The following is a 14857-nucleotide window of genomic DNA, read 5'->3' as shown; positions in this document are numbered from 1 at the left end:
CAGAGAGAGACAGAGCATGAACGGGGGAGGGGCAGAGAGAGAGGGAGACACAGAATCGGAAACAGGCTCCAGGCTCTGAGCCATCAGCCCAGAGCCCGACGCGGGGCTAGAACTCACGGACCGCGAGATCGTGACCTGGCTGAAGTCGGACGCTTAACCGACTGCGCCACCCAGGCGCCCCTCAAACATCTTTTAATTGCATTAGGTTAACAACAACAAAAAAACAAACAAAAGGGCAAATAAAAATATTCAGTTCATAAAACTATGAGAAGGGAAACACAGCTAGCCAACAACAGGCCTGCCCTGTCTACTACATTTGCACAGGGAGGATGCTGCCTCATTGACATTCTGTCCTACCATCATTTAAAGGAAGGTGACTTTCTGTTGCTGACTCATACACCATACCAATGACTGGGTGACCATTAGCACATTCCCACTCCTTAACTGTCACTGGTTAAGTGCCTAGCATAACCTAATGGATCCTAACAGAGTACAGACTTAAGAAGCATACTGTTTGAGAAGACTAGAATGCCTTTTGAAAAATGAAAATCCTCTGCATCAATTTTAAGAATCAGTATAGACAGAACAGTAAGACTTAACAAAGCAGATGCCTCCCAGCGAGCCATCTCTGGGCAGGATCTGACTGTTAGAGAAAGGTCCTTTACCTGATAAGCTTTCTTCTTCTTTTTTTTTTTTTTTTTAATTTTTTTATGCTTATTTATATTTGAGAGAGACAGTATATGAGCAGGGGAGGGGCAGAGACAGAGACAGAGACAAGAATGTGAAGCAGGCTCCAGGCTCTGAGCTGTTAGCACAGAGCCCGAAATGGGGCTCAAACTCACAAGCTGTAGGATCATGACCTGAGCCGAAGTCGGACGCTCAACAGACTGAGCCACCCAGGCGCCCCAAAAAGTACTTTTTTAAAAAATAAGATAAAGAGTAAATATATGATTTCTGGTTTACAGTACATACGTTATATAAAATCTTTTAAACAAGGCAAAAACAACTGAATAAAGATGTTTTGATATTGACATAAACGCTTACTTTATGAATAATTTTTCAAAGTCCACACATTGACAAAACTGATAAATTATTGATAACAGGCCTCCCCTCCAGACTGTAAGGTCTATTAGCACACACTGACCATGTCTATCTTGTTCACTGCTTTATCCTCAGCATACTATAGGCTCTCATGTAACACTTGCTTGAGGAATAAGCCATAGATATGCACAATAAATACAAACATACCTAAGTTTGTAGAAAACTAGTAAACTACAACAAAGACTAGCATTTTGTTATTTTATGGAACCAAAGATTACTGCATTAAAAAGTTAGATGTAACTCCTGTTAAATTCAGAGTTATTTTTTAAAATCAATAAAATGACAAATATCAGTAAGCAGATATTGTTTTAGAAAAATAGTTACAGGAATTTAACTTAAAAAACATTATCAGAAACCACAATTCAATGAGCAGAAAAAGCTTTTAAATAGAGCAAATCTGGTACCAAAACCATGAAAAGCTAATGAAAGCATGTATGAAGACAGATCACAACAGAGAACAGATCTTCCTTAATACAACTCTCACCTGAAAACTACTTTTGGAATATTTGACTCAACTTTAGATACATCAACACCTGACAGCTGTAGGAAAAAAATCAAGTTCAGAAGGAAAGCAACAAATAAAGATAACCAGAATAGGAAAAGATACAAGCTCTCCCTGTTAGAATTAAATATAAATAAAAGTTGTAAGGTCAATATTAAGCAGAAGGAGCGATAAACTAGTCAAAAGGCACAGAAAGAATAATTCTTACAACCCAAGAACCTAAAGCAACACCAGTTGCATATTTGGCACTCAATGAACAACTTGGGAATAAAGAAAGGAAGCTACTTTTTTTTTTTTTTTTTGAGCTCCTATAACGAGTATTTTAAAGTTTTATATTTTACAGATAAAGATTCCCAATTGAGAAAAATAATAACAACAAAAGCCTACCAAATTTTAAATTCTTAGGATAAGCTAAATAGTAGATGTCAGGGATCTAAAAATGTATTCATTTTGATAAACTAACAGTAACTCCATATTGGATCATTTACCAATAAACAGCACCAACTATTTTCTTTCCGCTTCACTATTCCAAAAACAAAATGAACATTTACTTGTCTTACAAGTTAAATACACAAGAATACTCTTTGCGTTTAAGCAATAAAATCAACATTGCTTGCTCATAAAAATATAAAAATAAGGGCGTCTAGGTGGCTCAGTTGGTTAAGCATCTGACTTCGACTCAGCTCATGTTCTCACGGTTCGTGGGTTGAAGCACCACATCGGGCTCTGTGCTGACAGCTCAGAGCCTGGAGCCTGCTTCAGATTCTGTGTCTCCCACTTTCTCTGCCCTTCCCCTGCTCGCACTCTGTCTCTGTCTCTCAAAAATGAATGTTAACAAATTTTTTTTAAATAATATAAAATTTTAAGGAATTGTTCTTAAGTTTTTAAAAGATCAGGTGCTTTATACTGATTAATATTGTGGAACTTAAGGGATTATAAACAAAGCTTCTAAATGTATATAGATCACATTAACAAAGTTACCAAATTCCAGATAGGGAAAAGCAATTTTCAGTCTAACCATGTAAAGCTATCCTTAGACAGCAGACCTCCGGTTTTCTTTCTTAGGACAAAGCTTCTATTCATTTCATAATTAAATTTGAAATATTTCACGTAAGAATTCCCTACGGACTATTCGAAAGCATGCAATACCATTTTCAGGGCACAAAATGAAAATGGTTCTGATTTTTAATTCATATCTTGTTTTACCAGGACACAAAAGAAAATCTGTGACAACAACCAAAGAATTATTTTCCCCCTTACTGAAGAGGCATGTTTTAAAATTAAAAACCATGAACAAATCTACCTACAAAATAATTCATTTTTTTATATCAAACAGCTGCAGACCCTGTAATTGAAATAATGTATCTAAGGTTACAAATGAAAAGTGTTAGGTATCATTCTTGAGGTGACAGATTAAGTTCCTAATCAAGTTAAAGTAATAGCCATATTTGTAGTTTAACATAAATTAAGACCTTAATTATATTTGTGACTATTTTAAACAAAATAACAAATTTCTTTGTACCTGAGAATGTAATTTATAGCAAAGCCAGGTTCATTTTCCAAACCAATCTATTTCACACTGCAGAAGTACTCTGGTATAATGGTATAATGTAATTCTTGTTGTAGAATGTTGAAAGAGTAGATACACTAAGAGCACAGAAGAGGTTTGAAGATAAATGAAGATGCTATTCATTCAAGGGTAATTTCATCTTAGAACTATATGAAGGATGTTTCGTTCACACAGGCTAGTCTATGGCCTCAAATTTAAGTGTATTTTCAGCTCAAATATAATGCTGCTAGATCGATTATGCTGATACTGTGTATCTAATAATGAAGAATTCTAGCCTTTTTCTATTTAAAAATAGACTGCCATTTTTTCATCTTACTGCTAGGTCTTCACTGTTCTGCTTAATAGCAACAAATTTTAAAATCCGCTTGCTATTTACTTTTTAAACAGAAAAGTATATGGTTGACATTCTAACTTGCAATCTCTCCTGACTGCAGGAAAGCGCATTTTTGCTAAGTTAAAGAGATAGTTAGGTTAGCAAACCATTACCCTACAAAACCATTTTATTTCACTAATTACTAAAACTGACAACTCTAAAAGCCACCTAACTGTATTCTGAGTATACTTCACTCTCCCAAATCCTGTAAGACTAATTTAAATGTTTTATGTATACCATACCATTCATATGCTGAGAAATTAATACTGAAAATGTTTTTAATTTGCTAAATTCTGTTTGTAATTTCAGGTCAATTTTAATCACCTCAATTTAAATTATCTCTTCTGAAGATCGCATTTTATATACTTAAATCCTTAAAAGCATAAATCACCAAAATACTTTAATACTCCTGGTCTATAAAGGTGATACGACATTCAATCTGAAGAATTTAAATTCAGTGATATCAAGGAAGCATCCTGTAGCCTCCATTTTTCTCATTTTAGAATACTGAAAAGGATTTCACAAGTCCCCTTATGTAACAAACGTTCCCTAAATTCCCTCTATCTCTAAGCTTTCCTTCCCCCCCTTCTAATCTTGAAAGAAAATACAGAAGCCTCATTTTGCAGCAGCTGATTCAAGTGGGAGAGATAAACAAATGTCAAAAAACTTTAAGATGCATCTATTTAAAGAATGTTTTTCATAAAAGTGTCCTCTTAATTCTCTATTAAAATATATCCACTGGTGTCATCTTTGTCAGGTTTGAACTGACACCTAAAAATTGCATACAACCATAGCCAACTTGTTTAAGAGAAAAAATCTATCCAACCAAACTGAAAATTCAAAATCATTTCCTCTACAGCTGTCAAGGTACGCTGTCCACGGTAGCCATCTGAATGCCATGACATGTTTACAGTGGCTCTATTTTCATAATCACTGTTATTTCTCCAGTAGATCAATGGACTCGCGGCCCAAAGGAGAGAGAGCTACTCCTTTCTCCTGCTCTTCCCAATCACTACATGAGGATATTATCATTTAACTGCTAATTAATATGCCCACCTAAAAGGCATCATTTGCTAAAAGGAAAAGGCAAGGGTCAGCTAACAATTTATCAGCAGATCTGACATGTTAGTGTTCGTGGCCCAGAATTAACAGGGCCTATAAAAATGTCGACTTTTTAAAATGATACAACATATTCAACAGAAAGAAAACAGGTGGGTTTTTTTTTGTGTTTTTTTGTTTTTTTTTTTTCTGTTGTCTTACCTTTCATTTTTAGGGACAGAGTATTTATCCACAAAAAAGTAGGGAAAAACTAGAAAATTAAGTACAATAGTGATATTTCCCTTAACCGGGCTTAAATGTCATTCTTACAGGAAGTGAGTATACAAACTAAGTGAAGTAAAAAAAGCAGCATTCTCTTTTATGCAGCGTTCTAATAATGATCATCAGTTTGAGACACTCCAAAAATAAATTCAAACTTTTACAATACAGTAAGCCATACAAAAAAGGAAAACAGGTTTCTTTTTAAATTGGATTCATATATAATAAACAAAATCCCTTCTAAAACTTACTAGAAAGTAACATTTTATTATATGCATTCACAAAATACGTATTTATAAATCTTTGTAGTCAAAATAGGCTCTAATTCAACATTCAACATCATCTTGTATTTCTACTGCTATTTCTATTGCTTTCACTGTTTTCAAAAGAACTTCTCGTTTATTATCTGACTTGAGTGAGCTTCACCATAACTCATAATATAGGTAAGACTGCGTTTATCACATTTCAGGGATCCAAAAGCTGAGAGACATTTATTTTTCACATCTTAATGTAATCTATAAATTGCAAGATACAGCTTGCTAAGAAATGTCAGAAGTGATTCTTGAATTAAATGTCCACTTATTTTTGGATAAAAATTCAAAGACCTGCATCACTGGACTGGACTGCTATGCTACCAAGTGTTATGAGCATGGATTCTTGACTCCAGACTCCCTGGGTTGGCACTCCCGCCCTGCTAAGTACCACCTATGTAAGTTGGATCCACGGGCTTTAACTTCTTAATTTGTACAATGGCAATAATAATACTACCTACCTCCTAGAGTTGCTGTGAAAATTATCTCTGATACCTGAGGTACATTTAACAAGACCTGGCACATGGAGTGAGTGCTGTGGAAACTTTAGCTTCGGTTATTATGGTTGTTCTCACTAACATTGCCTGCAGGATGCGGATCACAATAGCACTACCTCATTTAGTTGTTTTAAGGACTGAATGAGTTAGTAAGAATTAAGTGCTCAGCATAGTGACGAGCACGTGGCAGGTACTCAGCCCATGCTGTTGCTGTCGGTTACCTCCACAATTTGTGGGCTCTGTGACCTTGGGCAAAAAAGTTTTCCTTCGTTTCAGTTTCCACATCTTTAAAAATGAGGTTCCTAAGAGTACCTTCCACTAGGGTTATGGGAAGGACTGAATGAGATACTTCACATAAAAGCTCTCAGCAGAATGCCTTCATCAATAAAAGTATTCAATACTTTTAAAACAAATCTTATTCGGTATTGTTTTAAAAATACATTGTTTGAATTAAAATATTCAGTATTAATAATTTGGACACAAGTTCATATGTGTCAAAAAAAATTCTTAAGCCTAATATTGATTTTAATTACTCGGGTGTGGTTGGACATCATAAAGCCTGCAAACTTGCATTCCTCCTGCTGACATGGATTATATACACTCCTGTCAATGAACAGGAGAGAAAGAAATAATAACCAACATTAGCTGCGTATTTACATTACGCCAAGTACTTTTCTAAGTGTTTTTTCTATATATTAACACATTCGGTCCTCATGACCTCCAATAGAATAGCTTCTATTGTAACTCCCTTTTACAGATGAGGAAACTTGAAACAAAAAGTAATGTTTAAGGCATGCTGTATTTGGAAAAGACCAACTGCTCATTTCACTTGTACATAGCATATTCCAAATCAGTAAAGACCTAAACTTCTTGAAGAAAATAAGACGTTTTTTATAGAAAACTTGCAGGGGAGTTCATATGTATTTGCTTACTGTATTTCTAGACATGTGCTGTTCCATACAAGAGCCATCAGCTACATGTGTCTACTGAGCACTTGAAATGTGGCTAGCACAAATTGGGATGTGCTGTAGGTGTAAAATAGACATCAAATCTTGAACTGAATATAAACAAAAGTAAAACATCAGGGGAGCGTGGGTGGCTCAGTAAGTTAAGCGTCCGACTTTGGCCCAGGTCATGATCTCCTGGTTCATGATTTCGAGCCCTGCATTGGGCTCTGTCCTGACAGCTCAGAGCCTGGAGCCTGCTTCAGATTCAGATTCCCTCTCTCTGCGCCTTCCCCACTCACATTCTGTCTCTCTCTCTCTCTCTCTCTCTCAAAAATAAACAAACATTAAAAAAAAATTCAAAAAACAAGAAAAACCTCCCATTAACAAATTTTGTACTGATTACATGTAAAAATGATAATATTTTGACATACTGGGTTAAATAAAACATTATTAAAGTTAATTTCATCTGTTTCTTTTTATCTTTTTTAATGGGACTATTACAAAATTTTAAACCACGTATGTGGCTGACTTTACATACATTATACATCTGTCAGACAGTGGTTTAGGTTTAGGAAGTGAGACAACAGTAACAATTATTATCAAAGTTCTTTTCCCAAACACACACACATAGATTGATGTATATATAGATATACATACGTATATACTGCTACACACACACACACACACACACACACACACACACTGCTCATGAGAACCAGAGGAACATGCTACACTAATATGTCACTATACTCAACATACAAGATTGTTATATAACTAGGCAAACACTTCAGGTAACACCAAAATTTGTGAATGAGGGGGAAAAAAGCAAATCTAAGAGGAAATAACAGCCATGGGAAAAAAATTTATTTTCTTTTAAACTGAAATCATAAGGGTTCCTTTAATCAAAAAAGATCTGACCACTTAGTTCCAGGAATATAATAAATGCCAAGTCTATGTGGTAGGTAAAATTTAAATTTCCTGATGGCTTAACTGGCAGACTATTAAAATATCTGATGCTTTATATCTGGTATCTTCTAGAAATATCCAGTTTATGGATACCTGTCACATTGTTTTCATCAATTTTACACATTTAACTGATTCCTCTAAACGGATACTGGTCCACTATATAGAAGAAAATTACTCCATAAAGTTTACATCAGATATCTGGAAAAGTCACATTTATAGTCATGGCTACTATCAGCTGTCAAGTCAAAGAATATTGGAGAAAACCAAGAATTTTTAATATATGCTGGTTAATTTATCATCTAAGTGACATATGTAGGATAACAAAAAAATTGAAATGCTTAAGCAAAATTCTGCATTTTTAAAAGGTTCTTTTTTTCTGGCTTTATATTTAATTGCAACTATGATTTAAAAAGCCATGGTTAAAGTAAATTAATAGGAACCATAAACACAGAGTTACTAAATAAAGTACACACTAAGATTTCTTTTTTTCTTCCCTTCCCCAGATTATTTAAAACGTTTTTTTTAATGGTAATATACTGGTATCTTGGTTTGCACTGAAAACAAGTTAATTCCAGGGTTTCTCAACATTGACACTATTTTCATTTGGGGCTGGGTATTTCTTTGTCATGAAGGGACTGTCCTGAGCATTGTAAGATGTTTAACAGCATCCCTGGCATTGACCTAACAGATGCCAATCGCACCGTCCCCAACAGTTAGGACAACCAGAAATGTCTAAACACTGACAAATGTGTTTTGTGGAGTAGAAATTTCTTTCAGTTGAGAACCCCTGGTCTATTCCTACTCAAAATACCTTCTTATTTGGTAAAAATTACTTCAATAATTTTAGGGGCTCTTCACAGGGGATCTCCAGATAGCCTCAGCAAGATCAGTAAACCCTGCAACCACGTGCAGAATAGTCTAGGTATGTTTCCATTTGTGTATGCGCTCTGGCATGTTTTCTGAGAAATGTTTTACAGTTTTCATCAGGTCCTGAAAGAGTTATCCCAAAAATGGCAATGAAAAAAAAGGGTTAAGAATTAGTGCTTCAACTAAAAGATTCACTGTGTCTTGAAGCTATTTTCTCAAAGAGAAACATTGAAAATACTATTTTATACACAGCTAATAATTTGCTTGTGCTATCAGTTATCAGGCACCACACTTAAAAACCTTTCATTCAACAAACACTTACTGAGTATATCCTGTATGCTAGGCACTATGTTACTTATTAAGTATCTGAAAGCTAAACTTAAGTTCTCCCTCACCAAAAAAAGAAAAAACAAGATTAACAGCAGCATAAAGTCCGTATTTATTGCATACAATCACCGAGAATTTCTGCTTCTCTAAAGTGAACATAAGAAAAAAATACACTAGTTATAAAACTAGTATCTAAAGATAAAATAAAGGTAAATAAATAAAATAAATGTAATTTACTTTTTTGGTAAAAAGATTTAAAGTAAATCTAAAAGAAAGAAACTTAAAGATACTCATAGATCCTCATATGAATAAATTATTGTCCAAATATATTTCTTTCCATGTTTTCCTTCTTTCCCTGTCTTAAAGAACACAAAAATGTACTGAATGGCACGCTACCAGTCAGCCAGTAAACCCAGAGAATACCAAGTTGAATACGAAAATGTGAGACGACCAAGTGCCTAATATCATGCCTAGAACACAGCAAAAGCTCACAGGCCCTTCTCTTCCCCTTCTTTCTGTCCTCCAGAAGCTCACAGTCCCATCTCCAAAAATGTCACACGTCTTAAGGTTTCTCTTTTATCTTGTAGGTGTTCCACAATAAAATCCTGTTTGTGATTCAAACTATGTAAGCTAACTAAATAAATAATAGCTAACTGTAAAACGTCTGAATAATTTTAATTCTATAAATCTACATAAACATTTCTCTCTTTTCTTTTTTTTAGTGAATTGTGGGATATTCATACAGTGGGATAACATACATCAATAAAAATGAATAAATTAGAGGTACACCTATCAATATGAACAAATATAAAAAACAATGTAAAGTACCAAAAAAAGAATCAAACAACATATAGAGTTTGTTTAAATTTACATGAAGTAAAAAAATGATCTATAATACTAGTTAGGTTTGTTCCCTTATTATGTATGCATAAGTTATCAATAGTCTAATCATATGATAAGCAAATTCAGTACAATGAAAGAGAAGGGAGACGGAAACAGAATCACTGAGGGTTATACTGGGCCCTTTAGCAATACCTGTAAGAATTTTTTTTTCTTAAGTTTTTATTTTAATTCCAGTTAATTAATATACATTGTTATATTAGTTTTTAAAGCAAATAATCCCCACATATCCCCTTCTTCCTATAGTACAGTTTAAAGTTTACAGGACCACTAGCCTTTTTTGGATTCCACAACTGTGATCTACAATGTAAAGAGCTACTGCATTCAATAAGTGGTTTGGGGGTAACAGATACCAGCACAATCATAAATACAAAAGGAATAGCCAGAGAAGAGTATGTCTACTTTAAGATTGCCAAAAGGATTTAGGCTAGAATGAGCACAATGAAAGAACGATGCTTAAAAATATGTGGTAAATAAATCTTTACAAATAAGTTATTAAATTGTATCCATAAATGACCTTGTCACCACAAATAATTAACACCATCATATCTAGTCAAAAGCTAAACTACGAAGAGAATACATCTAGCATAGAAGTGATTTTTATAAAGAATGAAGACTTTTCTTTTATATACTGATAACAACTGAAAATATTACATAATAAAATTGCAGTTCACAGATGAGATGTTATATTGATAATGGTAAATCACACAGAAAAACTGTACACATACGACATCAGAGACTTCCTGGTGAGGAAAAAACACTTGCAACTCAAAGTGAAAAAATATTACATTATTTACATATTTACCTGCACAGCAAGAGAAGCTGCATTGTCAGAAAGCAAAATTTGCTCCCCTGTGGAAATACAATGAAAGGTCTGAGTCAAAAGTGAGATTGCTAAACAAGTATAATACACTTATAAATGTTTTTATTTTAAAACACTATTCCTATTTTGAAAAATAAAAGGTACAGCCTTTCATCAAAGTAATTACAAAGTTCTCTATCAATGCTATTGTGCAATCATAATTTTGATTAAATTATCACAATATGTACACAATGATAAAACAAGACTATTTCCTCCAAAACTATTTGATCATTTATCGTATTTTATCAACAATATTTAATTAAAATCACTCACTTAAAAACAAATTCATTTTTCAAGTTTTCAAGAAATATTATTCTTCTTTTCATTAAGTAAAACAGTATGTTCTCAGACCCCTCTAGTTAAAAGTAAAAGCATTCAAAACCATATAAAACCAGCTTGCAGTTAATATTGCACAGAGTGTCTAGGTCTGTCACACAAAAGAAAGATGACAAGTTTGCAGCAATAAAAATTCCATGCTTAGAAGACTAGGGCTGCTGCCTATTAGTCTTCATTACTTTGCAGTCTTCTGACAACTGCAGCAGGCTGCCGAGCCCCAAATGGGGTCCATAATGTGATCTGATGATATATGAAGAGCTGCTAAAGGGAGCCTGAACCATCCTAGCCTATACATTTTAACAGTTCCTTTTTACTGAGAGCCCACTTTACCACAGGACTTCAAAAATCTGCTGTGTCAGCTATTGGTGCAGTAAATCTGCCAACTGCTCCTGCAACCACATCATTTTACACTGCCTACAGCAGCCAATATAATGAGTCAATAATAAACTAAGAACCTTATAGGCCATGAATAGTTGGTTTACACTGGCAGATACAAGTTTAGGCAAACTCTCCAATACAAATTAGATGAGAGAATCCCTTCTTTATGTTTTATGTTCTCTCAGGAGTAAATGACATTATCGACGGGTTTTTTTGGTAATAAGTACATTTTTATACATAACCATTTTTAATCGTGAACAAGTACCTACCTTTCAGTTGCTGATATAAGGTAGCATTTTCGGGCCAAGGCTCTGCAGCTGTGTAAACGAGGCAGTGATAATCAGGTACATAAGGCAAACACACATCAATAACCAAATTAATAAGCACAAACATTTGCCTAGAGCATTTAACTGAAAGTCGATCGCCAAGGTTACCTTCTATATATGGCAATAATCACACTACCTTAGATCATATGGTATCCTGTGTAAGTAGGTTAGATAATTTCTTTTACATGCATGTTTGGTTTCTTATTTGGTGGCGGGTTGTACTGTTGTTGTTGCTTTTGTTGTTGTTGTTGTTTTAATGGAGAAGAAGTGAAAGACATCTTGCCCAATCAAAAGTGAAAATTTATTTATGTATTTTAATATGAAATTTATTGTCAAATTGGTTTCCATACAACATCCAGTGTTTATCCCAACAGGTGCCCTCCTCAATGCCCGTCACCCACTTTCTCCTCCCTCCCACCCCCCCATCAACCCTCAATTTATTCTCAGTTTTCAAGAGTCTCTTATGGTTTGCCTCCCTCCCTCTTTTTTTTTCCCCCTTCCCCTCCCCCATGGCCTCCTGTTAAGTTTCTCAGGATCCACCTAAGAGTGAAAACGTATGGTATCTGTCTTTCTCTGTATGACTTATTTCACTCGGCATAACACTCTCCAGTTCCATCCATGTTGCTAAAATGGCCGTATTTCATTCTTTCTCATTGCCAAGTAGTATTCCATCGTATATATAAACCACAACTTCGTTATCCATTCATCAGTTGTTGGACATTTAGGCTCTTTCCATAATTGGACTACTGTTGAAAGTTCTGCTATAAACATCGGGGTACAAGTGCCCCTATGCATCAGCACTCCTGTATCCCTTGGGTAAATTCCTAGCAGTGCTATTGCTGGGTCATAGGGTAGATCTATTTTTAATTTTTTGAGGAACCTCCACACTGTTTTCCAGAGCGGCTACACCAGTTTGCATTCCCACCAACAGTGCAAGAGGGTTCCTGTTTCTCCACATCCTCTCCAGCATCTATAGTCTCCTGATTTGTTCATTTTAGCCATCAAAAGTTAAAATTTAAAAACTAAAACAGCCTATATGCTATTACTTTAGCCTCCAAAAAACAGACATCCCAAAATGTTACTTATAAGATACTGAATTTGATTCACTATCGAAAAAAAGTGAAACAATATTTATAATATTTTACTGTAAACTTTTAAGAAAGTAAAGTTTTAAACAGACATCACTGTATGAAAGAATCAAATATATCTCTTTCAGGCTATGCATCTTTCCTTATAAGCTGGTAGTATTTAAACCTACAGAAGAATCTTACTGTATTCTAGAACATTCCATTGCCTTGAACACACCACCACCACTCCATAAAAATAAAGTGGTGTAACATGATGAAGCAGTACCTACACTGTGAAATAAAGCTACTAGTAAAACTAATGTTAGGCCTGAGTCCAGGCTTGACTATAATTCTTAACCTCTCCTTAAGATGCACTAAACAGTCCAGGGAGTGGGGGTGGAGGGAGGAACGCTTTAATTTGTTTTTACTCATACTTCAGAATGAAAAGAAAAACACAGTATCATTATAAATTATAAATGCTACTTTTGGTTTGATTTGGGCTATACAAAATCAAACTCATATTTTGGAATAATACCATGAAATCATCAAGCAAATAATGGACCATACATAGTTTTGTATACTGTTGCTCATAATATTATATATATATATATATGTAAAAGCTACTGAATTTCAACTCATATACCAAAAAGCAGTAAAAATTAAATATTTATTGTATGTTACTGTAAAACTTTTAACAAAGTAAAATTTCAATAAGAGCCCAATTAACCTGTGTAACAGTGTTTTTAAAATAAAAGTCAGGGAAACAAAAAGAAGCTGACATCAGCGAATTACTAAAAAATAACCTTTTAGGATAAATTGTATGGTCAGCACACCTACACCGTTTACATCTATATGAGAAACAATACAATGAGGTTCATTCGTTATAAGATCCTACATCATTGAAGATTCAATTATTTAAAAAAAGATTCAATTATATGCATCTTAATCTTATTAAAGCAATAAAGCAGAAAATAAAATCTACAAAAATTTCAAAGACGCCGAAACTAAGTTTCTTGAGGGTACAGATATGTCCCATTTATATGTTACTCTGTACCATGTTTTGCATACAGTAATTGTGGAAAGAAAGAAGGAAAGAAAGAAAGAAAGAAAGAAAGAAAGAAAGAAAGAAAGAAAGAAAGAAAGAAAGAAGACATTTGATTAAACCTACCATTCTATTCCCTAAACATTCAGGCTAACCAAAGCTTTACTGAACTTAACGTTATCAACTAGGCAAAAGTCATGGAGTGTTCTAATTAAATAGTCTGGTTTATTTTAACTTATGGTTAACTGGGTTTTACATGTACTAAACAAAGATTACGTTTCAAAACAATGGAATAACATACACTTAGCATTAAGCATGTACTCAAAATAATCTAAGTATTCTGTGACTACTCAGAAGCTACTTAACTACACTGCAAAACTGCAGAGTTCTCATATGAACAGCAATTTACGTGTTCAGTAGTTCCAGGTAACAGTTAATTTATTACCACCACCATGAATTCTCCAGTTCTAATACAACAGACATTTGTGAAAGTAATCTTGAGACATAACACCTGACTACAAATAAAAATAAAGAAGTTGCCTACAAATACTAAAATCTCTGTTATAAATAAGGAACTAAAGATGCAAACTGGGGTGAAGGGGTGAAAACTGGATGTTTTTCCTTGATCCATGATACAAAATACATTCCAACTCAGAAACTACTGTTGAAAATAAACTCTAAAAAGTAACTCTGCCAAAACATCTGATGTTATCTTCACAAATAGAAACTTTCATTTAAAAAGCGAAGGCAAGTAGATTGCCTGTGTGTGTGTGTGTGTGTGTGTGTGTGTGTGTGTGTTCAGCAGCCTGGCATTCTAATATATCCGTGGACGAGGAGGCAAGAAATGGTAGAGTATGCAAGAAATGATCAACTGCCTATCTCACCCTTGAGCAACTCAAAGTATACAAACATCACTGATTTAAGTTCATCTCCCACCGGAACCAGCTCAAATAATTACATTTTAAACATGACACGGGAGAAGAAATACCTAGAGTGTTATTCAATAGAGTGCCAAAAGTGAAAATTCTAAGTTGTGTGGCATGGCAATGGATCTACAAACCAACCATGCAGGTATCTTTCTAGGAAATGAACTCTATTAACTGCCTTCATAAGTAAATCCATGAATCACGAACATTATTATGACACATAACAAATATGAATGGCTGTT

At 34.4% G+C, this 14857-nt stretch overlaps 1 protein-coding gene across 1 annotated transcript in view; it reads right to left on the bottom strand.

The window, feature by feature from the left end:
- MTX2 (metaxin 2) overlaps positions 1 to 14857 on the bottom strand; it is a 66068-nt gene that overhangs the window by 31881 nt on the left and 19330 nt on the right. The window contains exons 2-3 of the mRNA XM_045480297.1: positions 11524 to 11571; positions 10484 to 10530 (exon numbers count right to left, since the gene is read on the bottom strand). Coding sequence (XP_045336253.1) covers positions 10484 to 10530; positions 11524 to 11571 — 95 coding nt within the window. The remainder of the gene's footprint in view (positions 1 to 10483; positions 10531 to 11523; positions 11572 to 14857) is intronic.

The sequence above is a fragment of the Leopardus geoffroyi genome, chromosome C1, assembly GCF_018350155.1.
Source record: "Leopardus geoffroyi isolate Oge1 chromosome C1, O.geoffroyi_Oge1_pat1.0, whole genome shotgun sequence".
NCBI lineage: Eukaryota > Metazoa > Chordata > Mammalia > Carnivora > Felidae > Leopardus > Leopardus geoffroyi.
The sequence above is the reverse complement of the archived record's forward strand: the minus strand, read 5'-3'. Positions and strand labels throughout refer to the sequence as shown.